General features: G+C 32.8%; 1 protein-coding gene across 1 annotated transcript in view; it reads right to left on the minus strand.

The window, feature by feature from the left end:
- Nucleotides 1–18,986, minus strand: part of LOC136975148 (breast cancer type 2 susceptibility protein-like) — a 76,692-nt gene that overhangs the window by 23,133 nt on the left and 34,573 nt on the right. Inside the window, exons 6-8 of the mRNA XM_067270174.1 lie at nt 17,217–17,378; nt 12,163–12,342; nt 2,958–3,111 (exon numbers count right to left, since the gene is read on the minus strand). Of these exons, the coding sequence (XP_067126275.1) occupies nt 2,958–3,111; nt 12,163–12,342; nt 17,217–17,378 (496 nt within the window). The remainder of the gene's footprint in view (nt 1–2,957; nt 3,112–12,162; nt 12,343–17,216; nt 17,379–18,986) is intronic.

Genomic DNA, 18,986 nt, shown 5'->3' on the forward strand with positions numbered 1-18,986 from the left:
GAGTGAAGTTTGTTTTCAATAGAAAATATCAATATCAAAATATAAATTATATCTTCTGTTTCTATTTTTGATTAAAAAAAATTGAGCATGATTATAAGTTTGATGACTGAATGAAACCCAAATCATATGAGGTGGTATCAGAAAGTTCCCAAACTGTAATTGGCATAATGGTACCATTCAATTGAACTGCTTGTACTGCTGAATCAGCATACTGAATGGTATCAGAGAATGAACATGCATTCAATCATTTTGTAGTGTGAGGATGTAGTGTGCACACATGATTTTGTAGTGTGAAGACCACTCTGTCATTTTGATGATGTCTGACAAATTCAAGCAACATGCATCCATCAAATTTTCTGTCAAGCTTGGGAAATCTACCATTGTGACCCTCAAACTGTTTCAACAGGTTACAGGTTTACAGTGGCCATTCATTAAGCCAAACACACGGTTTTGAGTAGTATGTGTGTTTCAAACCATGCTCATTGTTTTTTCAATATTAAGGGTATCGTTCACTGAGAATTTGTTCCTCCTGGCATGTAGTCGAATCTGATTTTTACTGCAATGTTTTGAAGCACTTGAGAGAGGATGTGCAACAAAAAAACTGGAGTGCAACAGCTATTGGCTGTTGCATCATGACAACACACCTGCTCACATCTCACTGATGACAAAGCAGTTTGTGGCAGAAAACAAGATGGTAGTTGTCTCATACCCTCTGTACTTACCTGGCTTAGCCCCTGTGACTTTTCCTTGTTCTCAAAAATTAAATTGAGGTTAAAAGAGTGTTTTGAGAGCATCAATAAAATTCAAATGGAATCACAAGCTGTATTGGCCTACTTTAAGAAAGTGGACTTCCATGGTGTCTTTGAGTTGTGGAAGAGGTGTTGAGATTGCTGTATAATTCCCAAGGAAAAGGGGACCACTTCAAAAGGGATAGTGGCCAGATTTGAATAAGATAACCTTGTAACTTTTTATAAGCCTAGTCTGAGAACTTTCCAGTACCACCTTGTAAAGAGTCATTACTAACATAAAAAATGAATAAAAGATTGTAAATGAACTAAAAAGTTTTACTGCAAACAACAGAAGCTGTACTGTATATCTTATTAAACAGATTGCAAATAAAATAAAATTTTTAATTGAGAAAGCTAATAAATCTATCATAAATTTTTCCAATCAAAATATAGCTTTATTATTATTCAATGCTACCAGATCAGATGGGTACAATTTCTATTTCAATAACAATAATGTATTTTATAAAAATAAATCTAGGGCCATTAAATCAATAGATTTCATATTATTTATCAAAGCAATTAGAATAATATAACTAAAACGTAACAATTACAATTTAAACTATATAAAATGTACTTGATATCTTGATAAAAACTTTTATCCAAATAACAATAAACTTTGTTTTAGTTAAATATAAATAAAATGGTTTTAAACTATAGTTAACATTGTAATTTTTTAAATTTGAATTTGTATTTCATTGGTAGTTGAAGCAGAAAAATCTGATTTATTAATTTATAAAGAAATGATTTATTATTTAAATAATTAATATTAGTTATAAACAATATATTTTTCTATAAAATAAAAACAAAGTAAAATTTATTCAATGAAAAAATGAAAAGGAACTAAAAACATTACAACAATAGTCTTTCATGGAAGAAGAATGGAATCAATATTCATTATTCTGCCTACATAAAGATAGTTCTGTGTTTGTTACAAATTAAAATATAATACATATAAAGAATATATATTACAAAACTAAAAATATGTTTAAACCATTATAATCCTCTTTCACAATGTACAACATTTTTGCAAAAATTAAGATTATATATATTTTTTAAAAATGTAACACAACGTCATATGTGTGTTTGTTTTTTATAATAATTAACAACCCAATTTTTACCAAAAAAATGTTTGTTTTGTTTGATTAGCTGATTGACTAAATACATTTTTTTTTTAACTGTTTATGCTCCAATTTCTAATTTTTAAATGGTATATTTTATCTTTATTGGCATTTACCTAATTTTGTAAAAAAAATTATTTATATGATCCAAGTTTTCTCACTAAGAGAAATTCTATAAATTTGAATGAAATTTAGTGTTTATTTAAAATTTACAAAATTTACTTACAGATAATAATTTGCAATGTCTGTAAGTCAATGTCAATTGATATGTTGAGATCTACAGACATTGTAAATTATTAACTGTAACAAATCAATTTAAAAATTGATATGTTGAGATCATAATAAATAAACTTCATAATTTTTTAGTTTCCCAAAATGTCTATGTCAATTAAATAAACTGAAAGTAGATACAAGCATCACATTCAAGTCACTGCAGGAAAACATAATAATGGTTATAATTTTGCTAATATCGATTTTAAACTGTCAAATAATCTTCATTTGCCCTGACTTCTTCCTGAATTTATAATGATTTAATGCATTACTTTTTAAAAAAAGTTTTGTTTGTTGTTTAAACAGAGAATGCTACTATGTTTAAATAATAAAGTCTATTATTATTTAAACATATTAATAGATAGAAACTAAAAGGAACAGATTAACTTGAAGAAGTTAATTTATACTTCTTAGTTTTTAAGCAGTCTAATATATCATATTATTAAGTTATTTTGTAATTTTCATCAAATAATTGATTTTTGACAAACAAACAAATAGATATCAGTTTAAATCTAATCTTAAAATTACCATCATCAGAAAACATCTCTGATATTCATCAATTTTTTTATCATGAAATGAAAACTGGAAAACTAGGAAGAAAAATAGTGACTACTTTTTCTCACTAAGAGAAATTCTATAAATTTGAATGAAATTTAGTGTTTATTTAAAATAAATTGAAAGAAATATTTTATCAATAATTAATATTTGGGAAAAACAATTGATATTTTATTTTTGAAAATATCAATTTAATACTTGAAATAAATTTATATCACATACATACCTTCTTTCTCTTGTAAAATTTCAAATTCCTTTTGAACTGAAACTGACAATTTTTCTAGTTGTAAGTTTCTTAATTTCAAATGATTATCAGCTGCTTTCATTTCAGTTTTTTCATTGTGAAAAATAATATTTCCATTTTGCAATTTTTCCATGAACTATATTGTAAAATATAATTTAATAATAAGAATTAAAAATCTTTAAATACAAAAACAAAAATTATATATATATATTATATATATATATATAATATATATATATAATATATATATAATGTATTATATCAAATAATAAAACATATTCTTATAATTATATATTATATACTGTCTTATGTAATATTATATTTACAGTTTAGAACATAATCAGTTTTATATAAAATAATTTTACTTTTTCCTTACATGTATATTTCACATAAATGGCAACATTTATTTAGCATCATTTCTCTTTATCATTTTTAATGATACTATTAATATCAATATCAATAATAATAATAAACTATATTTGAATTGGATTGGCTTTGTTAAGATGTAGTCCCAACACATTATGAGCTATTAATTCACAATTTTGTTCCCTTTAAGCAAGTCCAACTGCAAGAATGAGATGGAGAACAATATCTTAACTTGAGTTTTCCATTAACAAAAAGTCTTAAAGTCTGGATTAAATTTGATTTCTGACCCCTAACAGAGTAAGTAAATATTTTATTGCATAATCACCTAGTCAATTTCATCTGTAGTTGTAACTAATTTCCTCGAACTAGTTGTTAATAATTTTTAAGCAGGAAAAAGATCAAATCATTATACCTTATTAAATAACTTAAAATTATGATAATAAATACTGATATTTTAAACAGTAGTTTTACCAAACAACTCTATACAAATCCAATACATTATAATCATAAAGCCAACCTCTGCTGTATGCCATCGGACTACATAACAGCTATATCAATAATAAATTACTAAACAATTTGACCCTAGAGGGAGGCATTTGGCACCGTCTTGTAATAAATTTAATAATTATAATTTTAATTAAATAATTTAGTTTAAACTGGAAGAAAAGAATCGGCCCGGAGCAAAACTCAAACCTGCTACTGCTTACTGTGCAGATGCATTGCCAGTTACACTACCCAGACCTCCAGTCTGATCTGGTCCTCTAGTATATATAACACTACACTTTAACCATTGTCAATTACTATGGTGCCAGCTGGCGATGCATCAAGTGTCCTCGTCCTGTAAACTCCCACTTAAGGCACTCAACCGGCCATCGTATACCCTGGAAAGATATATATATAAACAAACAATTCTATGCACCCCCAATACATTATAATCATAAAGCCAACCATTGCCATATACAATATGTAAAAAGAAAAACTTTTTCTTTTTACATATTCTAGGCCTGTTCATAATGTAATCCTCATAGTACTGTGCAGTGTGGGTGGAAATAAATCTTGAACAGGTATGCTTTAAATTGCATATTGTAATTGTTGTTAGTTTCTCTGCAAATTTGTTTCTACAACAGCTACCAATATATTTTTATGTATGGCTGATGAGGGTCTTATATACCAAAATGCATACCAGTAATAAAGTTGCATTCTGATGATAGAAGTGTCATTTTAATGTTACCAATAGCAGTGTGATAAGTCTCGGTTATCTCTACTATTGTATTTGAGATATTAGTTTTGACAATTATTGAGACAAGAAGCTCTTTTATGTCTTAGTTATTTCGATGTACAACTACACAAACTTTCATTTATAGTAATATATAACAAACAAATATGAAATGTATGCATGTTGGTGTTTGTTTTGTTGCATACATCTATCAAAATACAGATAGATAGATAGATAGATACCCCTCAACTTATAACATTTTGACTTTACAAATAGTGTAATAGTAATGCACATCAGTAATCATTAAATTTTGAATTTTATTCTGTTTCAAGGTCAGTCTTCTCTAGTTTCTTCTTCATTGATTTGTTGCCACTCAGTCATTCCTATTTGGTGTCTAACTTAGATTTCATCCTTATGAGTCTTTAATCTTAAAATATCTTTGGTATGAGAAAAATCTATAAGAATATGTGTAAAGTCAATAAATGTAATTTCATGATAAATTAATAATCTCATTCATTTTAAATGATTAACTTAATTCTTTAAAGAAAGTTAACTTTTTCTAAAATTCTCAAAAAATATTTAACTAGCTTTAATCTCTATAGAATATTGGCCTCAATATTTAAAGAAACAGACTTAAGATTATTTTATCAATACCTTACAAATTGATTATCTCCTAAAAAATGATTATTTAGATAAAGACTACAAGAATTAAATTTAGCTCTCTCTTAAATACAGTACATAATGATCCTTCTCCCTGTCATAATATATTACATGAATTTTTAAAAAATTGCACATCATAAGCTAAATACAGTAGAGCGTCGTTTATCCGAATCAATTGGGGACTGGGGTTGTTCGGATAACTGATTATGTATGAAAAAATATATTAACCTATCCCATGTTGAAATTTTTCTCCGTTGCATGTTGCTTCGTGTTGAATTTGTCGATTTTAAACCTAACGAAAATTTTTTATAATAATAATCGAGGCTATTGTATCGTTAAAAATTATTTCTTTATTTTGTATGAACAAAATAAATATATTGAAAAATATAAAAACAAAAAAAAAATTATACTTTAGAAGTTAATCTAGTATCAAAAACGTTCGATTCAGCATGACACAGTCTGAGTGGAAAGCTTTCGGTCGACCGGCTTTCAGATAAACGACGCTCTACTGTAGTTAATTCCAGATAGCTAAAATAAAATTATTTACAATATGACTCATAAGGTATGCATGAAATTCCTGACAATTATAGCAATAGCTCTTTTGATTAATTGTAGAAGTGTTTTGTCACATATTAAAGAATAGATTAATTCATTGGATGCTAAAGAGAAATTTGAGAATTTTCATTTGTCAGGGGAAAAGATACTTCAAATTTGGTTTTTATTCTCTCCAGATTTATATACCTTACAGTTTTGAAACTAAAATCATGTTTATTAGTTTCTTTGTGATCTTTCAAATGCTTTTGGCTGTTTAATATAGATAAATTGGTTAGTATGCTAATTAAATTAATCTTTATGCTAAATTTATTAATTAAAATTCTTTTTAAGTTATTTTCTGAATTTAAAATATGCTTTTGTTGAGAAGGAAAATTTACTAAAACTGTGGAGTGCTCTAGAGGTACCCCACAGGGTGACCCATTTAGTTTGTATCTTTTTATATTATATTTAAGTGATCTTCAATCACACCTTTTGAAACGTTCTTCAGATAATATTCAGGTTGCTAATTACAAATTAACCTACTTATTACTTGTGAATGACATAATTATAATACCTCACACTAAAATTGATCTTCAGAGGAAAAATCAACACATTTAAGAAATACGGCAAAAAAAATAATCTTGAAATAAATATTACCAAGTCAAACATTTTAGTTTTTAGACAAGCTGATGAATACAGTTAAATACAAATTTTGAAATACAGTAAAATGGCTTTTTTATGATTGTCAAATAAAAGTAGCGAATTAATACAAACATTTAGGTGTGATATTTGATACTATATTATCCTTTAATGCTCATTTTACATAGAAAATGTCTCAGACTGTTCAAATAAACAAAACTTTAATTTCCTTATTTTCAAGAATAAAACTTAATAATTTAAAAGTGGTTTATTGATTATTTCAATCTGTGTGCTTGACTACTTGTTTTTATCTAGCTCCATAATGAGCCTTGAATGTTTTAGACAAATTATTGAGTATTCAGTCTGTGAAAATTCGAATCCGCCGAAGCCAACCGCTAGCAATAAAATTTCTTTTATTACTTGGTTCCCACGGAGAATACATGAATCATGAGGAACAAAATTCAAATAGTGCTGGTTGGTGAAAGAGAGGAACGTGACCAAGCTGATAAAAAGGCAACGCGAGAGGAAAAGGGGGTTGGTTACAGTGAAGATCCTTATTAATCCATTACGATCTTTACGAAATTCCTTCTCGAGTTGGTCTTTACTACTCGAGAACGTCCGTACAATGGTTCGAGGAAAGCTACACCTCCACACTCAGCAAGTGAATATATACAGTTTATTTACACAACAAATATTTACAGGATGTACAAATTTGACAACATTATGTACACTATTCAACACAGGTGTGGTGTCTCACGTCAGCTTGTCTGTTGGGGACTATTGGCCTCTCGGGAAACTCCGGTCGGTTCGTGGAGTTGGCTCAACTACACGGCCTGTCCAGTCTCCGCACTTACCCGTCCCTGAGATCGTTGTCAGAGGAGAACACTCTCTCTACGCTCAGCAGGCTGTCCAAGTGCCTGAAACTACCGTGTTAACAGTCTCTTGCCCTTCTCCTCGTTTCTCTCGCCACCCTTAGCTTTTAAGGGATGCTACGGCGACCACTTGCGACCAATAGGGTCCTTCTTTTCCCCTGGGAGCTTCCAAAGACGTCCGCCCTACGCCCGACGACGTAGCTTACAAACGCGTCCATCCCTTGTTTACGTTTTACAAGTCGACCAACACGTGGCCAACACATTGACATGTACCATAAATGGAAACGCTACTCCCTTTGTTGTTCCCGGCCGTTTATAGCTCCAAACCCCAGGTGGGACTAATTATCTCTGTCGCGTGGCTTTTCGACTTAGGACGCTAAAGGCGACCTTTACACCTCCCACCGACAAGGTTCAAACTGCGCTTCACAAAAGCCGGTTTGACCTAAACAATACCACCACGACATACAACAATCTTTACCGTACAAATTGTTTCGTTATGCTACATTTCCTCCTTTTCTATTACAAGGATCAAGTTACTACAGATAGTAAACTATACTAATAATACACAATATCTAATATTTTACAGAAAAAGTCTTTACAAAGTCAATACAATTTTCGGCAAATTGTCCCATCACATTGTATTCAGAATCACCTGGTAGATATCGATTATATCTATCCGAAGGACTTAATACCAAAATTAAACTGCCTTGTCTGTACGACCTGGAGGTTCCGGGTTGCTCTTGACCTCCAGTCTGGATAGCACGTCGATATCATTGCGATTCTTCCCTCTTCCGTGCGCGATCTTTACCTTGTTGTCCCGCGATACCAATGCCCTAGGGACCAATTGCTCTTTATGAGGCGTGCGGTCAACTAGCCAAAGGGGAACGCATGCCTGCTGACTATGATCCACCTTGCAATAATTTCTAACATTGCCCTTTTTATTTATTGTAGAGCTTGTCCTATTTTCTCCGTTTACTTCCGCAACCGTAACATTCGTGACTGGTTTCTGTCGCCTATTTGTTTTCGTCCGCCCGGCTCTCCTCAAAACGCAATAATCAGCTGCCAAAAGTAATGCATCTGTACCGCAGCTAAGTTCGTCAGTTAAGGCGCAAGTTATCAAAGCTGGAGCGTAATCATTTTTCTTTTTACTCGACCTCCCTTCTAGCCTTACAGGTATTGTCACTAACGTTGCCAATACCTGCTGTCCAAATGCGCTGATTAACTTAACCTTTCTCGCTGCCCGCGACACGTAACCCGGTACTACAGATTTCCTAATTACCGTCATATCTACCCCCGTGTCCACTATTGCAGAAAATTTATTACCTTTACAAGTGAGCAGGAGATTTTCGTTTATACTAACGGGTACATTTCCGCTGATCGTTTCCCTGTTCACCTTTACCCTAGCTATTAGCTGCTCGTTCGTTCGTTCGACGATTCTACCATTTCGTCTATTTTAACCGCTCGCGTTGGTTTAGACTTTGGTCCTTCCTCTTTGATATGTCTCCGAGGACAATCCCTTCTGAGATGTCCCATTTGATCACAGATATAACATCTCACCTTCGATCCTCCGTTGTTCGCGCTCATTCCCCCAGTTCTAGTGACTGTTCTATCTCTTTCGGATTCAGATATACACCTAAGGTCTCCCCTTCCTACAGCCTCCGCATGCTTATCTGCGTATCTGGCTATCTCTTCCGGTGGGAACCAGCCCTTGCCTTCTTGCAACAAAACGTAACGCTTAGTGTCTGCATCTAACTTAGTCTTAAGATGATCCGAGACGACTAGTTTTGTTAGTTGCCCAAATGAATCTACGCCTCTACTATTCAGATAGTACCGATAGAGGTCCTTCCATTCTAGCCGCAAATTGGGGCCACGTTTCTTTGCTTCCCTTTTCAGAGGAAGTGAACTCTTTGAGGTATTCAGCAGCAGACAGTCTTAGTTCGTCTAATATGAACTGTTTTAAAGTTTGGTAATCCCTAATTTCGACTGCCGTAAGCCTATTCAACGCCGTTTTACATTTCTCAGATAGCACCGTTAAAACTAGCTGCCCCTGGAGTTCTTCCGGTACATCGTACGTTTGTAAAACTACCTCTACAGCTCGAAACCACGATGGTACTTCCGCCTCCTTGTCTGGCATTTTAGGTAAAGCCCATCTGATTTTTCTAGCTAGACTATCCAAGTTATCTCCCAGCTCAGAGTTATTACTAGTTCTAGATCCACTTCGTAGACGATCTCTCTCTAACTCTATTTCGGCTAGTCTAATTTCCACTTCCATTTCGCTTTTTCTCATGTCCATTTCAATTTCCCTGTTCCTAGAGTCTATTTCTTTGTTTTTAGTTTCTATCTCGGCTAGTCTGATCTGTAAGCATAATTTCTCTAACTCGTCAGACTCGTGCCCCTCTATTTCATTCCAGTCGTCCATAACCTCGACCTCGGAGTCCAAAATTTCCCTTTCTGGTTCTGTATCCATTTCCTGGGATTGACTAAGATCAGCCCGACCTCCCTGATCCTCAGAACATGGCAAACCCCTTTTTGACCCTCGAGTCCTTCCGCATCCCGGCATTCTGAACACAAATAATTAAGAACAACTTACCAATATCGAGCTCTGTTCCGCCTTGATTTCCGGCTGCTCTTCCTTCCGTAAGTATCCAAAGTTCTCAACTATCTTGAATGTGGGCTCAGTACTTTCCTGTCGTCTTGCGAGAATCTCCTGAAGATTTGCAAGAATATCCTGTCGAAGACTGCGCCAGTGAAGATCCTTATTAATCCGTTACGATCTTTACGAAATTCCTTCTCGAGTTGGTCTTTACTACTCGAGAACGTCCGTACAATGGTTCAAGGAAAGCTACACCTCCACACTCAGCAAGTGAATATATACAGTTTATTTACACAACAAATATTTACAGGATGTACAAATTTGACAACATTACATACACTATTCAACACAGGTGTGGTGTCTCACGTCAGCTTGTCTGTTGGGGACTATTGGCCTCTCGGGAAACTCCGGTCGGTTCGTGGAGTTGGCTCAACTACACGGCCTGTCCAGTCTCCGCACTTACCCGTCCCTGAGATCGTTGTCAGAGGAGAACACTCTCTCTACGCTCAGCAGGCTGTCCAAGTGCCTGAAACTACCGTGTTAACAGTCTCTTGCCCTTCTCCTCGTTTCTCTCGCCACCCTTAGCTTTTAAGGGATGCTACGGCGACCACTTGTGACCAATAGGGTCCTTCTTTTCCCCTGGGAGCTTCCAAAGACGTCCGCCCTACGCCCGACGACGTAGCTTACAAACGCGTCCGTCCCTTGTTTACGTTTTACAAGTCGACCAACACGTGGCCAACACATTGACATGTACCATAAACGGAAACTCTACTCTACTCCCTTTGTTGTTCCCGGCCGTTTATAGCTCCAAACCCCAGGTGGGACTAATTATCTCTGTCGTGTGGCTTTTCGACTTAGGATGCTAAAAGCGACCTTTACAGTTACATAGTGTCCGCTAAACAGTGTGTGCGTCTCAAAGGAAAACCGCCGATGAATGAAAGGAACCCGAGGATACCCCAAACTGGTTACAAGACCTACTCGAACACAGAGGTATGACCTACCCAAGTCGTGTAAACTCTCCCTCCGCGTATCCTAAACTTAGGCGACGGTAGCTTGCCCCTATTTGTAACTGTAATTTTTATTCTTAATAAATTGTTGTTGTTTTCCATTGATGTCCTTTATTCGAGTATCGCTGCTGCTCTATCGTCGGACCCATCCACTTCCACACTCTCACTCGTGTAACGTGCGACACGTAACCAATCCGAACCGCCATCTTGACCGTGGGCAAGTCTCACCGACCTGTTAGCTGAGAAAAAGGAGGTGCGACTCTGTCCACCTCCCGGTGCACCCACAAGTCTCATTTCTTTAGATTACTTCTTAAACTGGATCATTTTGTACCTAGATACACAATTAGAGTAGAGACAGGATGATACCCACTGAAGACTAGCATTATCAAATTGTTCAGAAATTTTCTTAAAAGTATTATTCAATCTCCAGAGCCTTTTGAATTTTCATTATTACAAAGCATTATTGATGAAGCAATAAAAAATTGAGCTACACAATGGTTTAAAGATCTCTCTTCAATTGTTTATTCTTCAGGTTGCATCCTACTTATATATTGGCTAATGTAACAAACGTTAATAGATGCTGGCCATGGATTAACACCTGGTAGTTATAGCATTCATCGAAACTTGATTGTGAAAAACTTAATTGTTCTAAATTCCATCCACAGTACTCATTTATTATGGAAAATGCACTTTCAATATAATTTTAATTATTTACAAATTACGTTAAATATATTAAATTTATGAAATGATAATCAACACAATAAACTCAGAACACCTTATATATAAGCAGCCGTGTTTATATATAAGGTGTTCTGAGTTTATTGTCTTGATAAGTTATGCAGTCTATGATGAGCTATGATAATCAACTATTAAAATTACATCCTGATAATTTTTCTAAATGTCAAAAAAATAATTCAATTATACATCTTATAAAATATAAAAAAATTAATTTGTTGAAGGAAAAATGTTTTAATGTAAATATACTATCAAAAAATTATGTTATACTGTTTTATTCTAGATATTCAGTGTATAAATATGTAAAACTCATAAAATCTGTTCTTCTCTGATAGGGCAATCATCTAATTAATAACCAAAAAATTAAATATAATATGTAATATTTAAAAAATTTTAATTTGTGTTAATCATTGGTATGTTTTTTTCAGTTTGTATTTCTCCACCAGATAAGGGAGACTCCATGTATGTCTTTAAATAAATAAACAAGTAAAATAAAATAAATATCTAAGCAAGCAAAATATCTTTACAGTATTATAATTAAACATATCAATTTAATATAATTTACCAATAAAGGATATATTCTTTGTATTATGCATTCAACACAACCAATAATTCCACCATCAGAAAACAAAGAGGAAAAGGAAACAGGAAATGGCTTAGGAGATTTATAATAGCCCAATTTTGCATTCCAACGAGCTCTTCTCGTAGAATTTGTACTTATTTTCAGCATTAATTCTGGAGATGCCTAAAATATTTAAAAACAATAACTATTGTAAAATTATATAAAAATTTAAACATTAAGAAAATTATTCTTGAAATTTCTACTATCTATTAAAATGGCCATCATTAACATATTTGACATATTTGTAATAATACATTTTTTTGTTAAAATTAGATACAAAAACTATAATAAAAAACTTACACATAACAAAATTGTATAATTGTACAGAACAGAGACTCATAATTTCATTAATAAAATTAAATTGACATATATATACATGCTATATCAATTTAATAATTTTAAACTTAAATTATTAGTCTTTACTGAAAATTTAATCTTAATTCCCCTTTGAAAATTTGACAAATCAAATACTTAGAAACTATGAACAAAATCTCTTATGAACTAAACGTCTATCTGTCACCTCACTATACTAGGAACCTGTTTCCTGAATCCTTTCGCTATCGTCAAATCGAATTCCTCTTTAAACACCTTGGATCGCCTAATTCTCAATCTGGACTTCGCCTCAAATCTTTCACTCAGTAGTACACCTCGATCAGGAATCACCTCGATCATCTTCGGTTAGCGTGCTGGTTTTATGCTGTGAGGTGACGTCACAATTCAGCTAGGTTACTCCCCTTATTTACATACTTAAGTTTTCTAACATCAAATTTCTTTCTGGCAGCTTCAATTCTCCGACAAAATCTTATAAACCGTTTACAAAGCATTTAGCACAATTTTCTGGGATGTTTTATGACGGTTTAGTAAGTATTTCTTTTCTAGTGAGTGTGGGGATTCCCCCCTCCATTTTTTTTCTCTGCAGACTGTTTATTTCCGCTGGGCAGCGCAAGTGCGCGGGATTTTTCCTACGGCACTCGTTCTTCGTGAGTTGGTTTATTATCTTTTTTTTTGGTTACTAATAAGAGAGTGGTGGGGAACCTTCGTCCTAACTAAACATAAGCCCCAAACAAAATATAATAAAACGAAAAATAATAATAAAATAAAAATAACGCTCGGACTCAGTTCCTTACACCGTGTCTCTTGAAAGTTCACTTGAATGCTGGGAATGGAGGCATATGTGGCCAAAGCTGTATTGTTTAATCCTTTTTTGACAAATCCAGATGCTTGATGCTCTTTGAGACAGACATATAATGGGCAAGCTGTAGCACTTATGTATTGCAAGTGGTGGTTGTATCGATGGTCGATGATGGGATTGCAGTTGATGCCTGGCTGGGAGATGTTCCTTGTTGGGACAGCCTTTGGCGTTACAGAGTAAAGAGGAGATAGCCAGACTTCTGTGAAAAGCTAAACAATAATTGTTTCCTCATGCTATTTCTTTGTACATTGTGACTAGTGACTTAGTGTAGGTAATGGTCTTTCTTTTTGCAAGGGTTTATTCAACTGGATGGAAGCGGCGTTGGAAAGATTGAAGATCAGACTTTTAATAATCTGTGGGGGTAGCCATGTTGGGTCACATACTGGGTGATAGTGCATAGCTCCTTTTCTCTTGCCCGTTTGTTCAAAGAAGGTGAAAAAGCTCTCTGTATTAATGATCTGAACACTGCCAATTTGAATGTGAAAAGATCATGGGATGCAGCTGGGATGAAGGTGTGGAGGTGGGTGGGTTTCCTGTATACCTGAGTTGAGAGGCATCTCAGTTTGTAGGTGATCTGGAGGTCCAGGAAATGAACAGAGTGGGCATTGTCCTGTTCAAGATGTAGTACTAGGCCGAATGGGTTGTGATTTATCTTTTGTAAGAAATCTGGAATAGCAGATTTGTCTGGCCAAACTATGAGAATATCATCAACATATCTGGTATATAGGTGAATGTGGCTGGTGAAGGTGGGAAGTATGCTGGATCCAGTTGATGCACTACTAGTTTGCGTAACAAACCAGATAAAGGGCTGCCCATCGGGACGCCCTTGCTTTGTAGGAAAGTTTCTCCTTTGAATGAGATAAAGGATGAATGGCAGAGCAAGTCAGTTAATTCCAAAATGTGTTTATGGTGTTTGTTGGCATCATTAATGTGGAAGAGAAGGAAATCCTTCTCTTCCACATAGAACCAATTTGCACAGGAGGAGCAGAAAGAAGATTCAATATGGAATTTGTCAGCATCATTAATGTAGGAGAAGAGGAAATCATGGAGGGACAGAAATTTCAGGATTCTCATAATTTGACAGGACAAATCTGCCAATTACACACGACTTTTTGTAAAAGCACAAAAACTATTTTTCTGCTAAAATAAAGAAAAAAATATATTTTAGAATGATTTTTATTCATACTACATTTTAAGCAGTTTAATGTGACAATAAACACTGCTTTTCTTTCATAAGTTTTTCTATGAACAGCTTGATCTGAAACATTTTAATGTGCAAGGAACTCTCTATGCATTCACCTCTCAGCTAATTTCAATGCTTGTTTTTCAGAACCTGCATTTTTTTAAAAATTGCTCACAGATCTAAGTGTTACTGAACAAGTTTATCATCTTCAAAGCATGATTTGGAAATTCAGAAAACTCTTCTTTGGTAGGTAGAGCTTGTAAAAGTCAAGGAGTGGCATAATGTGGAATTCTGTTCTCAGTTTAGTGCTACACTGAAGATTGAGAAGCTCCTTGAAGAAATGAAAAAAATGGAAAAGACGTTGATGGCATCCTCACATCTGAAATCTTAAAATGATAATAAAATTTGTCCTTTGATCTCCAAATCTCTTCTGCATATTTTTCAGAATTATCTGGATTTTTCTTTCTAAATATTTCAAAATGAACAAGATTGTTGAAGCAAAGTTGTAATTCCCACAAGGACAACTAAGGTTCAAATGCCTTGATCTAATCAAACATTGTGCTCCTTTCCTTGGATTCAGTTCATTGAGATGTTGAATATAGCCAATCAAAACACAAAATCACACTTACAATTGCCAAATTCCTTCACTGACTTTCCTTTTGTATATGTTACCGGCAAAACCTGCTTTTACGCCAAACTAGTTTGGCCTGACACGCTTACGGCAAACTAGTTTGGCGTGAAATTGGGTTTTGCCAATAACATATATAAAGAAGAGTTCAATTTCTTTCTTCAAATCATAAACTTGCTTGAGCTTCTGACCATAGCTTAGCCATTGTACTTCAGCATAATGAATTACATCTCCATAATCAGATGCCATGTCATTCAACAACTGTCTGAATTGGCAATGATTTGGTACATTTGATATAATGAAATTCATAAGCTTCATAACAACTGCAACAGCATTTTTCATCCCATAGATTTTGCACATAAGTGTTCTTGATGCAATAAATAGTGACACAACATTAACTCATGACCAGTAAGTCAGTATACTAGCTTCTTGAGAGATGAGATTTGTCAAGATATTGTTCTTTCCAACCATTGATCATCAGCCTTCCTAAAAATAGCCTGAATTGCTTCAGTACTTTTATCAAGTCTTCTTTCAAATCTGCACCAATTGTTGTGTCCATCATTCCCATCATGCTCATTTATTCCTCAGTTATGTTAAATTCAGCATCAACACCTTGAATGAAAACAATCAGTTGAGTTACATCAGACACATCAATATTTTCATCCAATGCTATAAAAAAAACCACTTGAATTTGATAACCACTTGAAAATTTGATACTTTCCATTTCAAGAGGTCTTCAATGTTCTTTGACATGTCATCAACTCTCCTACTGACAGTAAACCTTGACAAGTTAATTTTTTTGGACTGACAGCATTCTTCTCAGGAAATGTTACATCAACCACAATTAAATTATCTTTTCATGCAAGATTCTTCCAAATAAAATTTAAGAGCACTGTCTATCAGTGTTAATAACGCTGATAGACAGTGCTCTTAAATTTTATCTGGTGTGAGATGATGATAATTTCTTTCACCAACACCACTTTAGGACATTCCTTCACTATCCTTTCATCACTAAAAGGCTTCATACACTATATCATATCTGGTTGAAAGCTTTTAACACACAGACTACTTGTATTGACATAACCAAACAGCAAACATATTACATAAAAAGCTGTAATTATAGACAAAATAATTCATTACAACAAACTGTCTAGTCTGTTGTAATGAATTATTAACTGGCATATTACATATTAACTGGAAAACAAAAAAATCACACACATCAGAGATATATCCATTCCAAACACTCACAACTACAAATACAATCAAAAAACTAGTAAATATTCAGAATTTTTCCTTAAAATAAAATCTGTGAGGAATGAATAAAATATTTATTGTAGTTTAATTTGCTTCTTGTTTGGTTTTAATAATCTTGATGTACTTCTGGCTATTGGAATGCCTTTTCCCAAACCATAAATGACCATAAACTGTTTTTTTCATTTTATTTTTCCTATGTATTAACTCCAACATGTATTTTGCATTTATTACTCATCCCTCCTCAGTTGATTACATCATCATTAAAAACAAGAGTATCAAAATATTTGTTCCTGTATTCCTATCTTGTACAGGTATCATAACACAAAAGTAAAAAATGTTTGGTATTAACAACATTAAATATACTTAACATGTTACATAATTAGGAAATGCTAAGCATAATTACATACACCAGCAGCACATAAACAAAACAACTGTATTTTTATAGCTATTCATTTGCCTTGGTTCAGTACATATTATAAGACATCAGTATCAATCAAGTAGAACACAAATTCACCAAAGTAATAATAATAATAATTTCTAATAAAAATATTAAAAGAGAAAGAAGAAATGGCTTAGTAATTTAAAAACTTAATTGTTATATAATATTAGATATAGGTTATAACAAGTATGTTTGTTTATCAAACTGATAAAATTGTTATTATTGTTGAATTTCTTTGTTTAATGAGAAAATTAAAAATTTTATTTTAGTATTAAAATTAATATCATTTTTCAATACTTACTTCCAAAGGACTACAAGCTGAATCTGATCCAATTAATTCACTGTTACTTATTATTAATTTCTGTCCTACAGAAACTTTTCCTTTCTTTATAAAAAATTGAAATCGTTGATCCACATAAGCAGGTATTTTATACCAACCATCTGTCAGTTGTACCTTATATATCTAAAACATAATAATATAAATACAGTTGTTCACAGAGTTGCTTATCATCAATATTTACAGTGTATTTCAATAAAACTGCATTATAAGTAAATAAAAAATCATTTCAATTTAAATAAATAAATTTATTTATTTAAATATCTCAAATATAAAGATTTAATATTATTGTTTAAAAGCAATAAATTTTTGTATAAAGTATAGAGTGATCATAATTAGGGTTTCTCATTTCCCAGTCTTTTGCTTGTCCCGGGATTCCGGGATAAAGTGAACTGTTTCCCAAGATCCCGGGACAAAATTAATTATTTTTAAGATATACAAATTATCATGAAATCAAATGATATAATTATTTTTCGTCTTTTAAAGTAATTTAATACGTTCCGCAACCTCCAAAATCATATTAATAACGCTAAGATATATATTAAAAATTTCCTTTGAATTACATAGAAATGTTCACAAATAGAAAAAATTTATTACAGTTTGCTGAAAACTGCATACAACAACAACAAAATGCTTTGAATTGAGTTTTAAAAAAAAGAACTTAGATCAAACTTCTAACTTAGAAGGTAATTTTTGTTTTTTCAAATAAAATATAATACAAAATATTGCAAATTTTTTATAAGAGTTTAAAAAGCAAAGATATTCAATACAGTACTCTGATCACTCAATCTAATTCTTATTTTAGTAATGAAAAGTCTTGCTACCGAGAATGCCTTTACCGATTTAATTGATGTGATTGGAATCGTGCTTAATGCATTTAAGAGAGGACAAATATTATGTGTTTTTCACCTGTATCCTGAAAGATCTCTAGTTCATTTTCAGAATTGTAGTACTTCTTTTGCTCTCTAGTATTCTTGATTTGTCTACCTCGACTACTTTAATAGAAACATCATTGCCCAATAATTCGGCAGTTCGTTTGTCTTTAATAATCAGGTTATGAAGAAAAACTTCATACTTGCAGACTTTGTACTTGTTTGTATCCTGGCCCAATTTGCACAACTTGGCGTTACGCAGTTATTGAAGCTACTAGGCATGGTTAAAAATTAAGACAACATAAGCACAGTTATTACAGATATTACAGGTAAAGAATTTTGAGAGTCCTGCTACAAATAAGCTATGTATTGATTATTGACCATTTGTGACGTGCCATAACGAGTAAAAATTAAAAAAAAACTAATAAGTAGGTTTAAAATTAATAAATAAAAATGTATTATGACAGTTTATGAGTTAACTACACTTTCTATTTGCAAAATTTCTTCAACCTTAACACAAAATAAGAAAAAAGTGAATTTTTAAGAAATTTGCAGGATTTCCCGGGATAAGAAAAATTTTCTGGGTTAAAAAAACAATCGTGATCCCGTTTGAGAAACCCTAATCATAATTAGAGTCTACAGAGAACTCTGAATACCTAAAGAACTTTTGAGCAAATCTCAACTAAATTTGGTATATATAATGTGCTGAATATAAGTTTCAACATTTCCAGGAAAAAATTTTACTTCAAAATTCAGCCTGTAGTGCAAAAAATGGCATTGATGACCTCTTAATATGCATATTATTGATACATACAATTTCCATTAAATGTTGGAAATTAAAAAACAAAGTTTAATAATTTTA

Source organism: Centruroides vittatus, unplaced genomic scaffold (assembly GCF_030686945.1).
Source record: "Centruroides vittatus isolate TY-2023 unplaced genomic scaffold, ASM3068694v2 contig_364, whole genome shotgun sequence".
NCBI classification, from domain to species: Eukaryota; Metazoa; Arthropoda; class Arachnida; order Scorpiones; family Buthidae; genus Centruroides; species Centruroides vittatus.